Source organism: Puntigrus tetrazona, chromosome 5 (assembly GCF_018831695.1).
Source record: "Puntigrus tetrazona isolate hp1 chromosome 5, ASM1883169v1, whole genome shotgun sequence".
Lineage (NCBI taxonomy): Eukaryota > Metazoa > Chordata > Actinopteri > Cypriniformes > Cyprinidae > Puntigrus > Puntigrus tetrazona.
In genome coordinates, this window is record NC_056703.1 from 17965569 (window position 1) to 17978696 (window position 13128).

The following is a 13128-nucleotide window of genomic DNA, read 5'->3' on the forward strand; positions in this document are numbered from 1 at the left end:
TCTTTTAATTCTTCAAAATTATATATTTTGTGTTTAATACAAGAAATAAACACACACATGTTTGGAATGGCATGAGGGTAAGAAAATGATGGCCAAATTTTCAGTTTTTGATTAACTGTTTCTTTTATTATTATGGAAATAACATCACAATGCAAACAAATCAATCAGTCAGTCCTTTAAGGTGTCATATTCATGGTCTATAAATGATTTCTCATGGTACTATAGGTTGGGTTTGCCTCTTTGGCCCTGCGAGTCTCAGATATAGAGAGTGGCCAGTGTGAGGCGCTGGTGACACGGACAGGCCTATATGGAAACATAACTGTCCGGTGGAGCTCTGGGTTTCCTCCTGGCCAAACTCCACCAGGCTACCAGCCAGGAGACATCTCACCAAGATCAGGTTAGAGTGATATAAGAGAAAAAAACAGAAATGCTAAACTAACACAATATTAGTCTAATTTTTCTTTTTCTCCTGACCTGAAGGTACGATAATGCTTGCCCACGGTCAAAGGAGTGAGGTGATCCCGTTCAATGCTGTTAATAACATGTCAGTTGTCACAGCACATGCTGTTTACCTGACCTCTGTAGAGTCAGAATCACCTGGTGGAGCCCGTCTCAGGTAACACTGTCCTTTTCAAAAACAAAATCCCCTTTTTCATAAACTTATCTTCATGGTTTGATGTATGTGTTGTATGTGCAGGACTGGTTACACAGTAGCCGAGGTGGAGCCATTAGGATTATATCAGTTTCGTCCTGATTCTCGACAGCTTGTGATTGAGGAGGACGTACAGACCATCACCCTCTACGTCCAGCGCCTCTATGGCTTCCGCAGCAACCGTTCCAGCATTTCCTACAAGACATGGCCTGGCTCTGCTCAGCCTGACAAGGACTTTGCATCGGTAGCAGACGGCCAGCTTCCATTTGATTCCCGCCAAACATCTGCTGCCATTCGCTTGTCTATTCTTGACGATTCCCTAACTGAACCAGACGAGGATTTTTACTTGAACTTAACCAGCGTCCGTGTTCTCAGTGCCAGTTTGCCTTCAATCGAAGTTCAGCCTCTCATTGTGGCTAAAAATAGCGTCGCTAAAATTACCATCCGTGCTAACGATGTGGTTAGTGGGTTTTTAAGTATAGGGCCAGCAATAATACAGATTTCTGAAGACAGTCAGGAGGGTGCGCCCCAACAGAAGCTTGCTTTGAGAGTACGCAGGTCGGCAGGGCTCACAGGAGTGGTGAGTGCCAAAATCAGAGCCTATGCAGGACTTAGAACCCCGGAGGTGAATGCAGCCCAGTTTCACCGGGAGTATAATGGCACATGGGCCCTGGAAGGAGAAGACTTTGCCTTGGAGACCCAAACTGTCACACTATTGGAGGGACAGAATGAGGTGGAGGTCAGCGTCCTAATACTGAATGATCAGGAGCCGGAGGGACAGGAGGCGTTCTTTATCTACCTCACCGAAGCAGAAGGTGGAGCACAGATTGTCAGCATGCCAGATGAACTGGGATTCACTTCATTTGCCAAAATCATTATTCTGGGTGAGAATCTTACTGTCATTACAGTACTCAACATTATCCATCTATCTGTTGGTCTGTGTATTTTCAATATAAACACAATCAGCATCGAAAGAGAACAAATTGTGCTGTTTGTGTGCACTGTCTTTTCGAGTATCTTCATAAACACTGTAATTTAAGTCTTTAAAAAAACAAAAAACACATGTAACAGTATGTTGGATCTTGATCTTTTTGGATCTTGACAGCTGAATCACTTTTATAATTTTAATAAGAAGAACTATATATTTCATTTATACATATGCATTGTTTTTGTACATTTGATTATTTTATACAATTTCTTACAATTTTTTGTCCTATTGCTTATAATTAATTTCTTATTCTATATTCAGTCGCTTCAATGAGCCTTTTTTAGGGCAGTATCATGTTTAGTAATTTTGACACCGGTGGCAAGAATTATGAATATGTATAAAAAAATTTATAAATATCAAAAATCGTGAAGACCTTATTGTGATGTAGGATTGTGGTTGTATCTTTGCTCAGCTACTAATGTTTCTATTTGACAGGGAGTGATCTTCAGAATGGTATAGTTGGCTTTAGTTTGAGCTCTCGGTCCGGTCAGGTCCTAGACGAGGACTCAGAGAACAGGACAGCAACTCTCTTTCTGGAAAGACAGGAAAACAGGTATAATACTGTACATGTTTAAGCTTTCACCACTGCAGATTAGCTTTGTTCAGTTGTGAATCTAAAAAAAACAACAAAATTTTTTTTTTCCACATTTCCAGAGCATTTGAAGATGTGCTGGTGTTTTGGCGGGTCACGTTTAACGCTACAGTTCACTCATTGGTCAGTCATGGGGTGAATCTGACCAGAGAGCTACAACAGACCTCAGGCACATCCATCTGCAGGAAAGGAGAAGTACTCTGTGCCCTTAGATTGGAGGTCCGGCCTGACAAGGTGTATTAAATCATATTTTACTCTGTATTTTATCTATTACCAAACATTTACATTACATTTTTCAGATGGTTTTTATATTTGCTTTATGGTTTTGTTTGATTTATTTATTTATGTATTTTTTGCACTTATTTTCCTATGCTCTCATTTGTTTTATGCCTTTTTTTGTTTTTCCTCTCTTCAAATTCTCACTTTTGTTTCTTTTTAGTCTCATTCAGCACTTTCTATCTGTTTTGATAATTCTTGTTTTTATGTAGTGCGTAAAAGCAATCCACCTCCAGCTTCTCTGAGCATCTAACTCGTTGTGTCTTGGTCTGTGTGCTGCAGGATCCAGAGTATGAGGTGTGGTTCCTGGTGGAGGTCGTTAAAGTGGGTGAGGGTGCCGCCATAAACCAGACCGCCCGTTTTGCAAATATCACCATGCTGGAGAGTGATGACCCACGAGGGCTGGTATATTTCGCCCAGGGCTCAAGACTACCTGTGGTCACCCTCAAAACCACAAGCGTCAGTCTTCAGGTCTACAGGGATGCCAGTACAGCATCAACTATCTCTGTGAAATACCGCATACAGGTGAGGTTGCTTTTTTTGAAAAGATAAGATAACAAAAGATATCCTTTAAGCACAATAATACACCTGATTTAGAGTCAAAGAGGCATAGAGAATATAAACTCAAGAAAACTCACAAAACATATATTCTTTATTGCTAAATTCAGTTTTTCTTATTAATTGCCCTTTGGCTGAAATCAAAGAGCAGCTTCATGTCCATCTAACAGTACCCAGCCTGCACCCTTCTCTGACCCCATTACATAATGTGACCTCATTAGTCATTAGAGGACTGAGATGATGTCAGATTCATGAGCTAAGATGATGAATGCAGAGAAGATAAGAGTTATTAGCAATTAGGCCACTGAGTTCCCAGCAGATACTTCAAAGGCAATGTATATGGTTGCATAGCGGAACTGGAAAAGTAGGATTTGACATGTCGAATGTGGTTTAACGCCCAAAATACATCAGTCTGTGGGAATGTTTTCTAATGCTTTTTTTTGTCCCTTTGGCACACCCTTTCCTTTCCTTAATTTTTCAGTTTTCCTTGCCTTCTGTTTTACATTCAGGCGTAAGGAAATACTTTTCTGTTATGTTACATACTTCAAAGGAGAAAAAAAAACCATGCATAATCTCTCTGCAAGTTTCAGATATCTGAATTTGAATGTTTGGTAACACTTTACAATAACTGCATGCTATAAATCATTAGGTAAGCATTATTAAATAGTCAGTACATCCTTTATAAAGCATTATTCAAACATTAATCATTAGTAAGCAGTTTATAAACGCATCTACACATGCTTTGTTCTTGATTTATGAGCATATCAATTAAAAGGAGATTTAAAGGCTCAGTTATTTTCCCAACAGAACAAAAAATAAACAACACAGAGGGATACAGAACTATTCTTTTCAAGATGCAAAAAAATATGAAACTGTACAAGTGTACTCTTGATTTGTTTTTCTATGAAATTGCAGAGGTTTGTTTTTGAGTGTATAGTTTCCTTTTTTGCATCTTAAAAAAATATTTCTGTGTTCTATATGCCTTTGTTTAACTTTTCAGTTTGGAAGATAAATGAGCCTTTAAATCTCCTTTGTAATGCTTTACAAGGTATAAATAGTCCTCATTTTAGATGAGCTCAACAGTGTCATAAAGCATTTGTAAAGCATTTTTTAATACATCATGTGTGTAAATAATAAGATTTATTAATGTACATTTATTTGTTGATTAATCATTTACTTAGTCTTTCTGAATGAGCTTATTAAACAGTAACAACTCCTAAATAACTGATTTGTAAAAAACATAATAATTTAGTAATTAAATTGATCATTAATAAAGTATGAAAATACAATTAAATTATTAAACATTTTATATATGCTCAAGAACAAGGCATTTACAGCTGCACTTTTAAATTGATTACTAATGCATATTAATGTTGGAACAATAAGTTATAAAGGATGAATTAAGTATTTACTAATGCTTAACTAATGATTCATATTGTGCAGTTATTATAAAGTGTTACCGGACATTTTAATTGTCCACCTCTAGACACCTCTGGCTATGTGTTTAGTTATTGTAAAAGTTGTCCAAAATTGATTTTAAATATCAGACTATGAACTTTGTTTTGTGTCATCTGCTTTCACAGGAGCTTCCGAAAGCAGAGTCTATTGGACCCACTCTAATCTGGCCTGCCGTGGCAGGGCAGGACTTTGTCCTGGCAGAGGGCACCCTGACTTTTGAAATCGGACAGAGAAGTGCCGGGCTGGATGTGTCCCTCACACCGAACATCGGTTCTTCCAACCCAACACCTAAACGCTTCCGCGTAGCTCTCTCTGACGCCACCGGTGGTGCAAGGGTTCACCCAGAATTCGGGCTGGCTAACATCACCCTGGTTTCAGACTCAGAGGCTCAGGCAGTATGGGCCCTGCTGGACCAGTTACATCAGCCTCTGGATGAGACCATCATCAATCGGGTCCTTCAAGGGCTTATCAATAAAGTTAGTAAGGACATCACTCCAGAGCAGCTAACTGCTGTGTTTGATGCACTAGGCAAGGTAAGCAAATGAGAAAAGTGTGTGTGTTTGACATAAACCTTAATTGTCAACATTCAGTCTAAAGAAAATCCTTCTAAAGATGATCTCAGAACAAGAGCTGACTAAATATTGTGTTTATTCCATTAATTAAGTACTTTGAGCTAATAAAAAGAATTAAAACCATCTAATAAAAAACTATATAAGTAAATAAGAAACCCCTGTTTAGATAGCAAGGTAAACATGTTGAAGGTATGATATAAAATGACTTTTTATACCAATAAAACTCTTTAGCTCTTAACTTTGACATGTAGACTACACTTTGAAGTTTTGGGCTCAGTAATTTTTCTTAAGTAAGACTTTATTTTATTGGACATACATTAATGTACTTTATGTTGATTAAATTGACAGTTTAAAAAAAGGTGTTCTTTTAAACTATCCATTCAAAAAAAGAATACAAAAAAAATGTTGCAGTTTTCAGCATTCATTCAGCATCAGCTAATACTGTGAAATGTTTCTTGAGGTACATGTCAGCATATTAGAATTATTTCTGAAGAATCATGTGACAATGAATACTGGAGTAATGTTGAGGAGTAAGACATACAGTAGTGTAAGACTGGACAAATTACAGCTTTGCCATCGCAGGAATTCACTACATTTCAACACATATTAAAAATATATACACAGATTTAGATTTTACCTCAAATAAATGCAGCCTTGGTGAGCATACAATAATTCTCTCAGAAACAAATAAAACTAGAACCAAAAGTTTTGAACATTGGTAAACATGTTTATCTGGTTTTAGAGAGCCAAGAATTTATTTAAAGGTAGCGGAAGTTCAGGAAATCCAGCTGGCCTATGTTCTGTTTAAAAAACAATGAGGGGCCACATATTGGCCCCCCGAGATCAATTAAGACAGCTTTCCTTACAATGCTTATTTGTTCCTTAATTTCATAGAAATCTTTTATCTTTGGAGTACAATGCTTGTATGTTCAGCCACAAGGCTCCACCGTGTTAAAAAATCTTGAATCTTGGCAACAAAGCTTTGTCTATTCAGTTAATCAGTTCCATTTTATTGCTAGAAGCTGAGAAACACCCAGACAGTTTCACACTATTAGTACTAAAATATAAGCAAATTAGGGTTTCTAAGATATAAACATGGGTTTGCAGCTTTGCTTTAAGTTCCCTTTTCACGTTAAATAACTGAAAGTAAAATGTATAATGGTTCTTGTCAAGGGCCAACATGACTGCTAATATACTGCTAATATTTGTTTGTTTGTTTTTAAAAATACCCTCACTTCACAGATTCTGAAAGATGCTGAGCAGACTCCACTAAAAGACAGCAGCCGTGGCCTGACCTATGACCTCTTGTGTGCCATGGCGAACCCCAGCAGGGTGGACACCCGAGGCTTGAGCCAGCTGGCTGAGGTGGCAGAACGCTTTGCCTTCAGCCTGCTCACAAACATCGAGTGCGGGGCAGAAGGAAAGAGGTGATGTCTTTTGTCGCTATTTTGTGTTTTTACTCTGTTTTGTTTTCACCTGAGCTCATTCATGTTCGATTTTGTTTATACTCCAGAGGCACGACCATGCTGGATACCTGCCCGTATTTCACCATAGCTGCTTACCACTGGTACCCCACTCAGATCAACGGCCACACATTTACAGGCAAAAACTCAGACACATTCACCCTGCCTGAGACCCTGCTGGAGGTACCAGCCCTTCCTGCGGGCGGCATGGCTCTGTCTGCTTGCCGTAAAGTACACTTCACTGAGTACAGTACAGAGCACTGGTTCCTCACCAACACAAAACCCAGTTCATTAAATGACAAGGTGAAAAAGCATTGATCTCTGCATTCTTCAGAGCTGAACACTGTATTGTTGTGTTTGTTCCACTTATATGACTGTAGTTTTTGTCATGCAAGTGTCCAGCAGATGACGCTGTTGAGTTGGAAATTTTAAGTTGTCTCTCTTGTAGTTTCACAAACCATGTATGTAGCTTTCTATAAATAGTGCTTTTTAGTGATTATAACACATTTTATTTGTATTTGAAATTGAGAAACTGACAATATATTTTTTTTAAATAGTAGAATCCATTCTGAATAATCTGTTTGTGTTTGTGCAGGTTTTCTCAGTCAGTCTTCATGGCAGAGGCTCTAAGCCTCTCTCTGAGGGTCAGGAGGTTGTTTACCGAATACACACTCCTGACCGACGTGGAAAACCTCTCCAGTCTCTGTGCCTCCTGTGGAATCAGGCTGCTGAGAGGTAATTACAAAACACACACGCACGCATGGCATTTTAGATAGGAGCGCCTTTAAGATTGACAAACTTACTATGCATTACATTCTAATACTCTCCATTCATACTTGAAAACACATTTGTGTTTACTTGCCTATTTACAAAAACAAAAACACTCATCTAAATGAACTTGACAGACAGTCTGGTGGTCAACCCTGTCCCTGTCCGTGTATTTCACACTCTTTGCTGAGACAGTGTGTACATTGGAGTTTAAGTGTCAGGGCTTGTGACCTGACATGACAAAGTTATTTAAGGACTGTCTAACATTCTTCACTGCCTTTAGCCTAGAATATTAGCTGTACAGCTTGTCCCCTGATTCTTTCTAAGTTTGGGTTGATGTAAAACAGATTCCTCTTAGATTTATGCTTTATATAACAGATATATAATATATTTTTTCTCTCTTAACTTTTGGACCTTTTTTCTCAACTTCATGACCATTTATTATGCAATTGTGCTTTCTTGTAATGTAAATAACACCCTAGAGTGATTAAATGATTTCTACAGCAAACTAATCTCTGTGACATCTTAATAGCTGGATTTCAGATTGATGAGAGATCATTTGGAATGATAAATTGGTGTGTTGCATAAGTGTAATTTAGATGAACAGTCCAATTTAACAGCTTTCTGTGTTTCTCCATTGGGTGACATTTTTGTTGCACTGAACTTAACCTTAAAATGTCCTTAAAGATTGTTGAACTCCACAAACCAAGTTCTCATGTTACAACCTGAACTAACAGCACACTGAAACTTCATATTCAGTAACTAGGAATAATGAATTAGAGATGCACAATATGTCTGTTCAATAATGGCACACAATGCTTTTAATTTATAATATTTTATTTCAAATTTGTTTGGACTAGAAGTATGAAATCACATACTTACATCAAAGACCTTTTGTTTTGTTTTAGTTTGACTTTTAAACTTTTTTTTTGTTTTACATACCAGTTGTAACAATAAATTTTGTTCAATTTTTCATCTCTTGAAAGCTAAGTAAATCAAAGCTTTGCATTGGTGTACGGTTTGTTAAGATAGGACAGTATTTGGCTATTTGAAAATTTGCCTTTCTAATCAAACAATGTTTGGCTATTGCTGCAAATATACTTGTGCTACTTATGACTTACTGTTCTCCAGTGACACTTTTTTTAATTTTACATTATACATGACACGCCATGGTCATTTTGATATGATTTCTCCTGTCCAGCTGGCTATCCGATGGTCAGTTCTGTCGCGTGGTGGACGACAGCCAGAATTTTGTTGAGTGCGCCTGTACGCATCTGTCCGTCTACACAGCATATGCAGAGACCACAGGTTTGGTTTCATTCAATGAGGCCTTCTATGCTGCCGGCTTCATTTGTATCTCAGGTAACTCATTACAGTCTACATAATTGTGAGGGTACAAATCCCACCAAGAACTCATGCATTTCTTGCGTCGTTACAATTATGTAAAATGTATATCTGTCTTTCATCCCGCAGGGTTTGCCTTGGCCGTTGTGACTCATGTGCTGTGCTCTAGATTCCTCATGTTCGCTGCCAAACTCCTCACACACATGATGGTGGCCTGCTTAGGGACTCAGGTAAGACCTAACTTAACCAGTAATGTGGTCAGCCAGTTACATTTCGAAAACAAACAGCCTGCCTATTCTAATTAATCAGCTACACAGACACTAAACCTGCATGTAAATTCATGCTGGTTTAAGATGGTGTAAATATTTTCACCACAACTCCCACAAACCTTTCCAGTGTGTGTTAACAGTCTCGAACAGAAACTGATAATGTGAAAGTAATGCTGAAATCCACTTATAATCTGTGCTTGGGAGTCAGTATCAGGATCTAGGACGGTGCTCCAAAGAAACGTGATACAGCTGTGACGTCAACATGACGCTTTTTGCTTCGTAATGTGGCCTAGTTTACCCGGGAGGATGTTTGGCTTGCCGTGAGCATAGTAAAGGTACAGTGTGATGTTGCAGAGTCTCAGGGGTTGTGCTAAATTTAGTAAAAGCTGGAAAAAAAAATTTTTTTGCGTACTTTGAATGACACATCGAGGCGGTCGTGAAATATATGACTCATTACAATGCTTTCTTCTGCCTATGTATCGGTGACATTGTACTGTAACCTGAATACACAAAGATTGTATCAGAAACTCCTGCAAGACTCACATCTGTTAAAAACAGTGATTTAAAGTAGATAACTCAGGTTCGGGTTAGTTTTGCGTGAATGGACAGGTGTCGAAGGTGTCTTTTTGCACGTATCTCTTTCAGACCAAGCATATCGGGAAACCCAAGAACTTTAGCAAGCCTTTAGATTCTAATGCACATGGTTGTACCTGTTCAGATTCATTGAGGGGGGACGGATAACATTTTCTAAGAAATGTGTCATTGCAGCTTGGGCGAACACATCCAAATGGGCTAGTGTGTTAAACCCTGACAACCGAACTATCCCTGTGCACCCATCCCTCTACAAAGAAGAGGGGGGTCATTTAGTCAGTGGTCTGATACCTGTGGACCGGAGTGGGAATTTTCCACTGATCCTGCTCACTTATAGAAAAAGAAGAAAACAAACATGGCTCTATTTAACAGGGCTCAGTTAATTGTTTCTCTTTTCTTTACCTCGATGGTGTTGAATGGAAAATTCCAGTCTGGCCATCCCAAGAAGTTATGCGTCATGCAGGTTCGGTACCGACAACAGCTGGACTCATGTTTTGTCAAAGGATGTTGAATAGTTATAAAATAAATATCCTCTAGACTTGGAAAATGATTTTGATTCCAGACTTTCCAGTAAGCACTTGAGCGTCACTAAGATGTCTGTGAAAGTGCGCTCTTTAAAGCATTATTTATATACGAACACCTGATGAACAAGATACTGATAAAAGTATTTGCACACATTCTGAATTAGAAATGCAACAAAAACATCTTCTATATTCCAGTCTAACATCTGACAGGTTTTTGTAGCATGTTTGAAATACTTTAAACGAAAATGACATGTTCCAGATGACAACTGTACCTCACACAAAAATTAAAAGTCTCTCACATACTTCTTATCCAAACTTTGGAACATAACAGGATATTTCTATTCTATTCTATTCTATTCTATTCTGTTCTGTTCTGTTCTCCATTATAGTGGAAATCTGTGGCTCCACTGTTGTTTGGTTTCAACGTTCCATTCTTCAAAGGTTTATTACAATTTTAGAACAAATGTATGAATGCACTAGTAAAAATGCTTCCGTTTTGATTAAGACGATAACAATTACCAAATGTAATATTTCTTTATTGTTTCATTTCACTCTACTTTCTCTCTATACATTTTATAACCACCCATTGACATTTGATTAGAAGAAAATGTGTTTTTATCCTATCTTAAATCATTTAATGCAGACAGACATATAGTATTTTTCTTCAGTAGGCTGGACAGCATGTAGGTGAAACAGGTCGACAACTCAAGACTGTAGTTAGTGGAAATTTACCCAGACTAGCTCACCTGGCCCAAAATGTAAGTGCAGATAGGGCTGTACTTATGAGCAGCAGTAACACACATTTAGCGAGGGTAATCAGATAACGAGCCGTAGCAATAAAAGGCTTTTCAGGAGGTGGCCTTTAGATTCATATGCATGCAGCTCACGTGTGAGATGTACACAAACACATATGGAGATGCTCACACAGAGTGGATGTACTGTTAAATAAATGCAACATAGAAGATATAATCAGTGTAGTTTTCTATGTAAAATTAATTACCCCTTAATTCTGTGCTGAACTGAATATCACAGAATGAGTTGATGGAGGGCAGGAAATTCCAAAATCAGCTGCGCTTATCTCAGCTCAGTTCTGAGACTGGCGACCCACCAGTATCTTATTCATCTGAAGGTTAGTTTTTTTAAGTGCTGAGTCTCAAATATATAATCAGTCTAAATTTTACTTTCACGTAGAGTCCTTCTTTGCTAGTACAATAAAACAATTTTCTGGTTGTACGCACTTAACGATGCATCATAGCTTAAAATAAATTGTTGCTGTGATGTTTTGGAAGTTTATTTCCATTAAAGGAGCACACATTTTTTATTTTGACATTTGTTGTGATCACATTTGTGTGGAGATAGAGATGGAAAATGTTGAGTGTGTCATGAGTTGCGTGTGTTATGAGACTGCACTAGAGATAATTGTTGGAGATGCATTAATGTCTGCATGATAGCAGCCTCAAATTCCTGGGAAGTCTTTTCAGAGCAATTTGGTTTGTGGACAAAATGATCCATGACTCATGACATTTTGTTCTTGAGTAGTACTATTTCATTGACTATGATGACCATGATTTTATTGATTTATTGGCTGACGTATAGTTTAATCCACAGCATCCACCTTATCGACTGAAGATTTAAAAGTGGGGAAAATATTTTTTTGCTTTGATATGTTATATTTGCTGTACTTTTTAAATATTTCTTTTAAGATCAACATGGAGTTTCAGGAAATGTTCAAATGCATGTCTTATTTACAGTACCATTCAAAAAGTTGAAGACTTTGATTGTCAGTTCCATCTGTGTTAAACTGTATCTGTTGTTTATAATCATCATGGGGCAGAGAATGGAGACTTCTTAATGAATACAGCAAGTTTTGGTACTGTTTTAAGTCTTTTGGTACTTTTTAAGTCTGAGTTTACTTTCAGCTGGTCGTGGGAGCAGCATTTGAGACAGGGAATGTCCATTCAGCGTAAATCAATAAGTGGGAAAGTGACGCTCATGGTCTGACTGACGTCAAAAAGTCTGGGAGAGCACAACAATGCCTGTGAGAAAGTCGAGCTAAAGGAAGCAAATTTCTGAACCTCTCCAAACTCCCCTCTGCCCTCTTCCTGTAGTGCTTTAGGTGTGTGTGTGTTTGGTGCTTCTTACAAACACACATGGAATTTTAAATACACACTTACATACTTGCACTGCTTAGTGAATCTAAACAGTTTGATGCTCCCACGGTGCAAACAGATTACAACAAAAAAAGCAAAAGGAGGTGTTCAAGAGGCTAGAGTTCTCTTCCTTGAATTAAATTGTGTCTATTCGAATGACAGGACATGCTTGTTCAGACCAACAGCGCTCCTTTCATAAAGTCTGCCTCAAACTGGTTGAGATCTATACTCTGATTTAAGGAGAGGACGGCAAATTGGATGCGTGCAGCACAGCATTTCATTTACTAAGGGTCGAGGCCTCTTTTCTGTAGAGACGCATGACTGCTGGGTAATAACTACTAAACTTTAGTAGTAGCATATTATCACATCCTATGCCATTTGTGTTATGGATATGAATGATGCTTCAAATATCTACCTCTGTGAAACAACAGGTGAAAAATCCCAATATCACAGAGACTTGGGGAAAACAAGAACACCCTGCCAACCTTGCAGAGAAACATGCTTAAAACTGAAAAATAGGGGTGTATGACAAAATATTATATGTCAGTATTTTCTGGAATTTTAATAATGGTAATTAGACAATATTTTGTATATTTGGTGTATTGTTGTATTGGTATTTAGGCAGTGTTGTGTTAAAGTATTCACACCCCTATTTTCAAATATTCTCATGTTGCTGCCTTATGTTAAGTTGCTGTAAAATATTTTTTCCCCCCACATCAATTTACACTTACAACCATACACCATTTTAACAAAGCAAAAACATAATCGTCTCAATGTTGTAAATTAAAAATAAAAAACTGAAATTAGTACATTGCATAAGTATTAATACACTTCACAGTCTCAAGTCTTTTTTGTTTCATTTGACAAGCTTTGCTCATCAGCAATTTGGCAATTATCTGCCAGGCACTGTCAGGTTGGATGGT

The 13128-nt window shown here is 37.9% G+C and overlaps 1 protein-coding gene across 1 annotated transcript in view; it reads left to right on the forward strand.

Annotated features, from left to right (window-relative positions):
* adgrv1 (adhesion G protein-coupled receptor V1) overlaps window positions 1–13128 on the forward strand; it is a 105387-nt gene that overhangs the window by 58161 nt on the left and 34098 nt on the right. The window contains exons 72-83 of the mRNA XM_043240614.1: window positions 226–397; window positions 481–616; window positions 698–1536; window positions 2076–2193; window positions 2295–2466; window positions 2791–3033; window positions 4650–5057; window positions 6339–6523; window positions 6610–6862; window positions 7155–7294; window positions 8529–8689; window positions 8801–8901. Coding sequence (XP_043096549.1) covers window positions 226–397; window positions 481–616; window positions 698–1536; window positions 2076–2193; window positions 2295–2466; window positions 2791–3033; window positions 4650–5057; window positions 6339–6523; window positions 6610–6862; window positions 7155–7294; window positions 8529–8689; window positions 8801–8901 — 2928 coding nt within the window. The remainder of the gene's footprint in view (window positions 1–225; window positions 398–480; window positions 617–697; window positions 1537–2075; window positions 2194–2294; window positions 2467–2790; window positions 3034–4649; window positions 5058–6338; window positions 6524–6609; window positions 6863–7154; window positions 7295–8528; window positions 8690–8800; window positions 8902–13128) is intronic.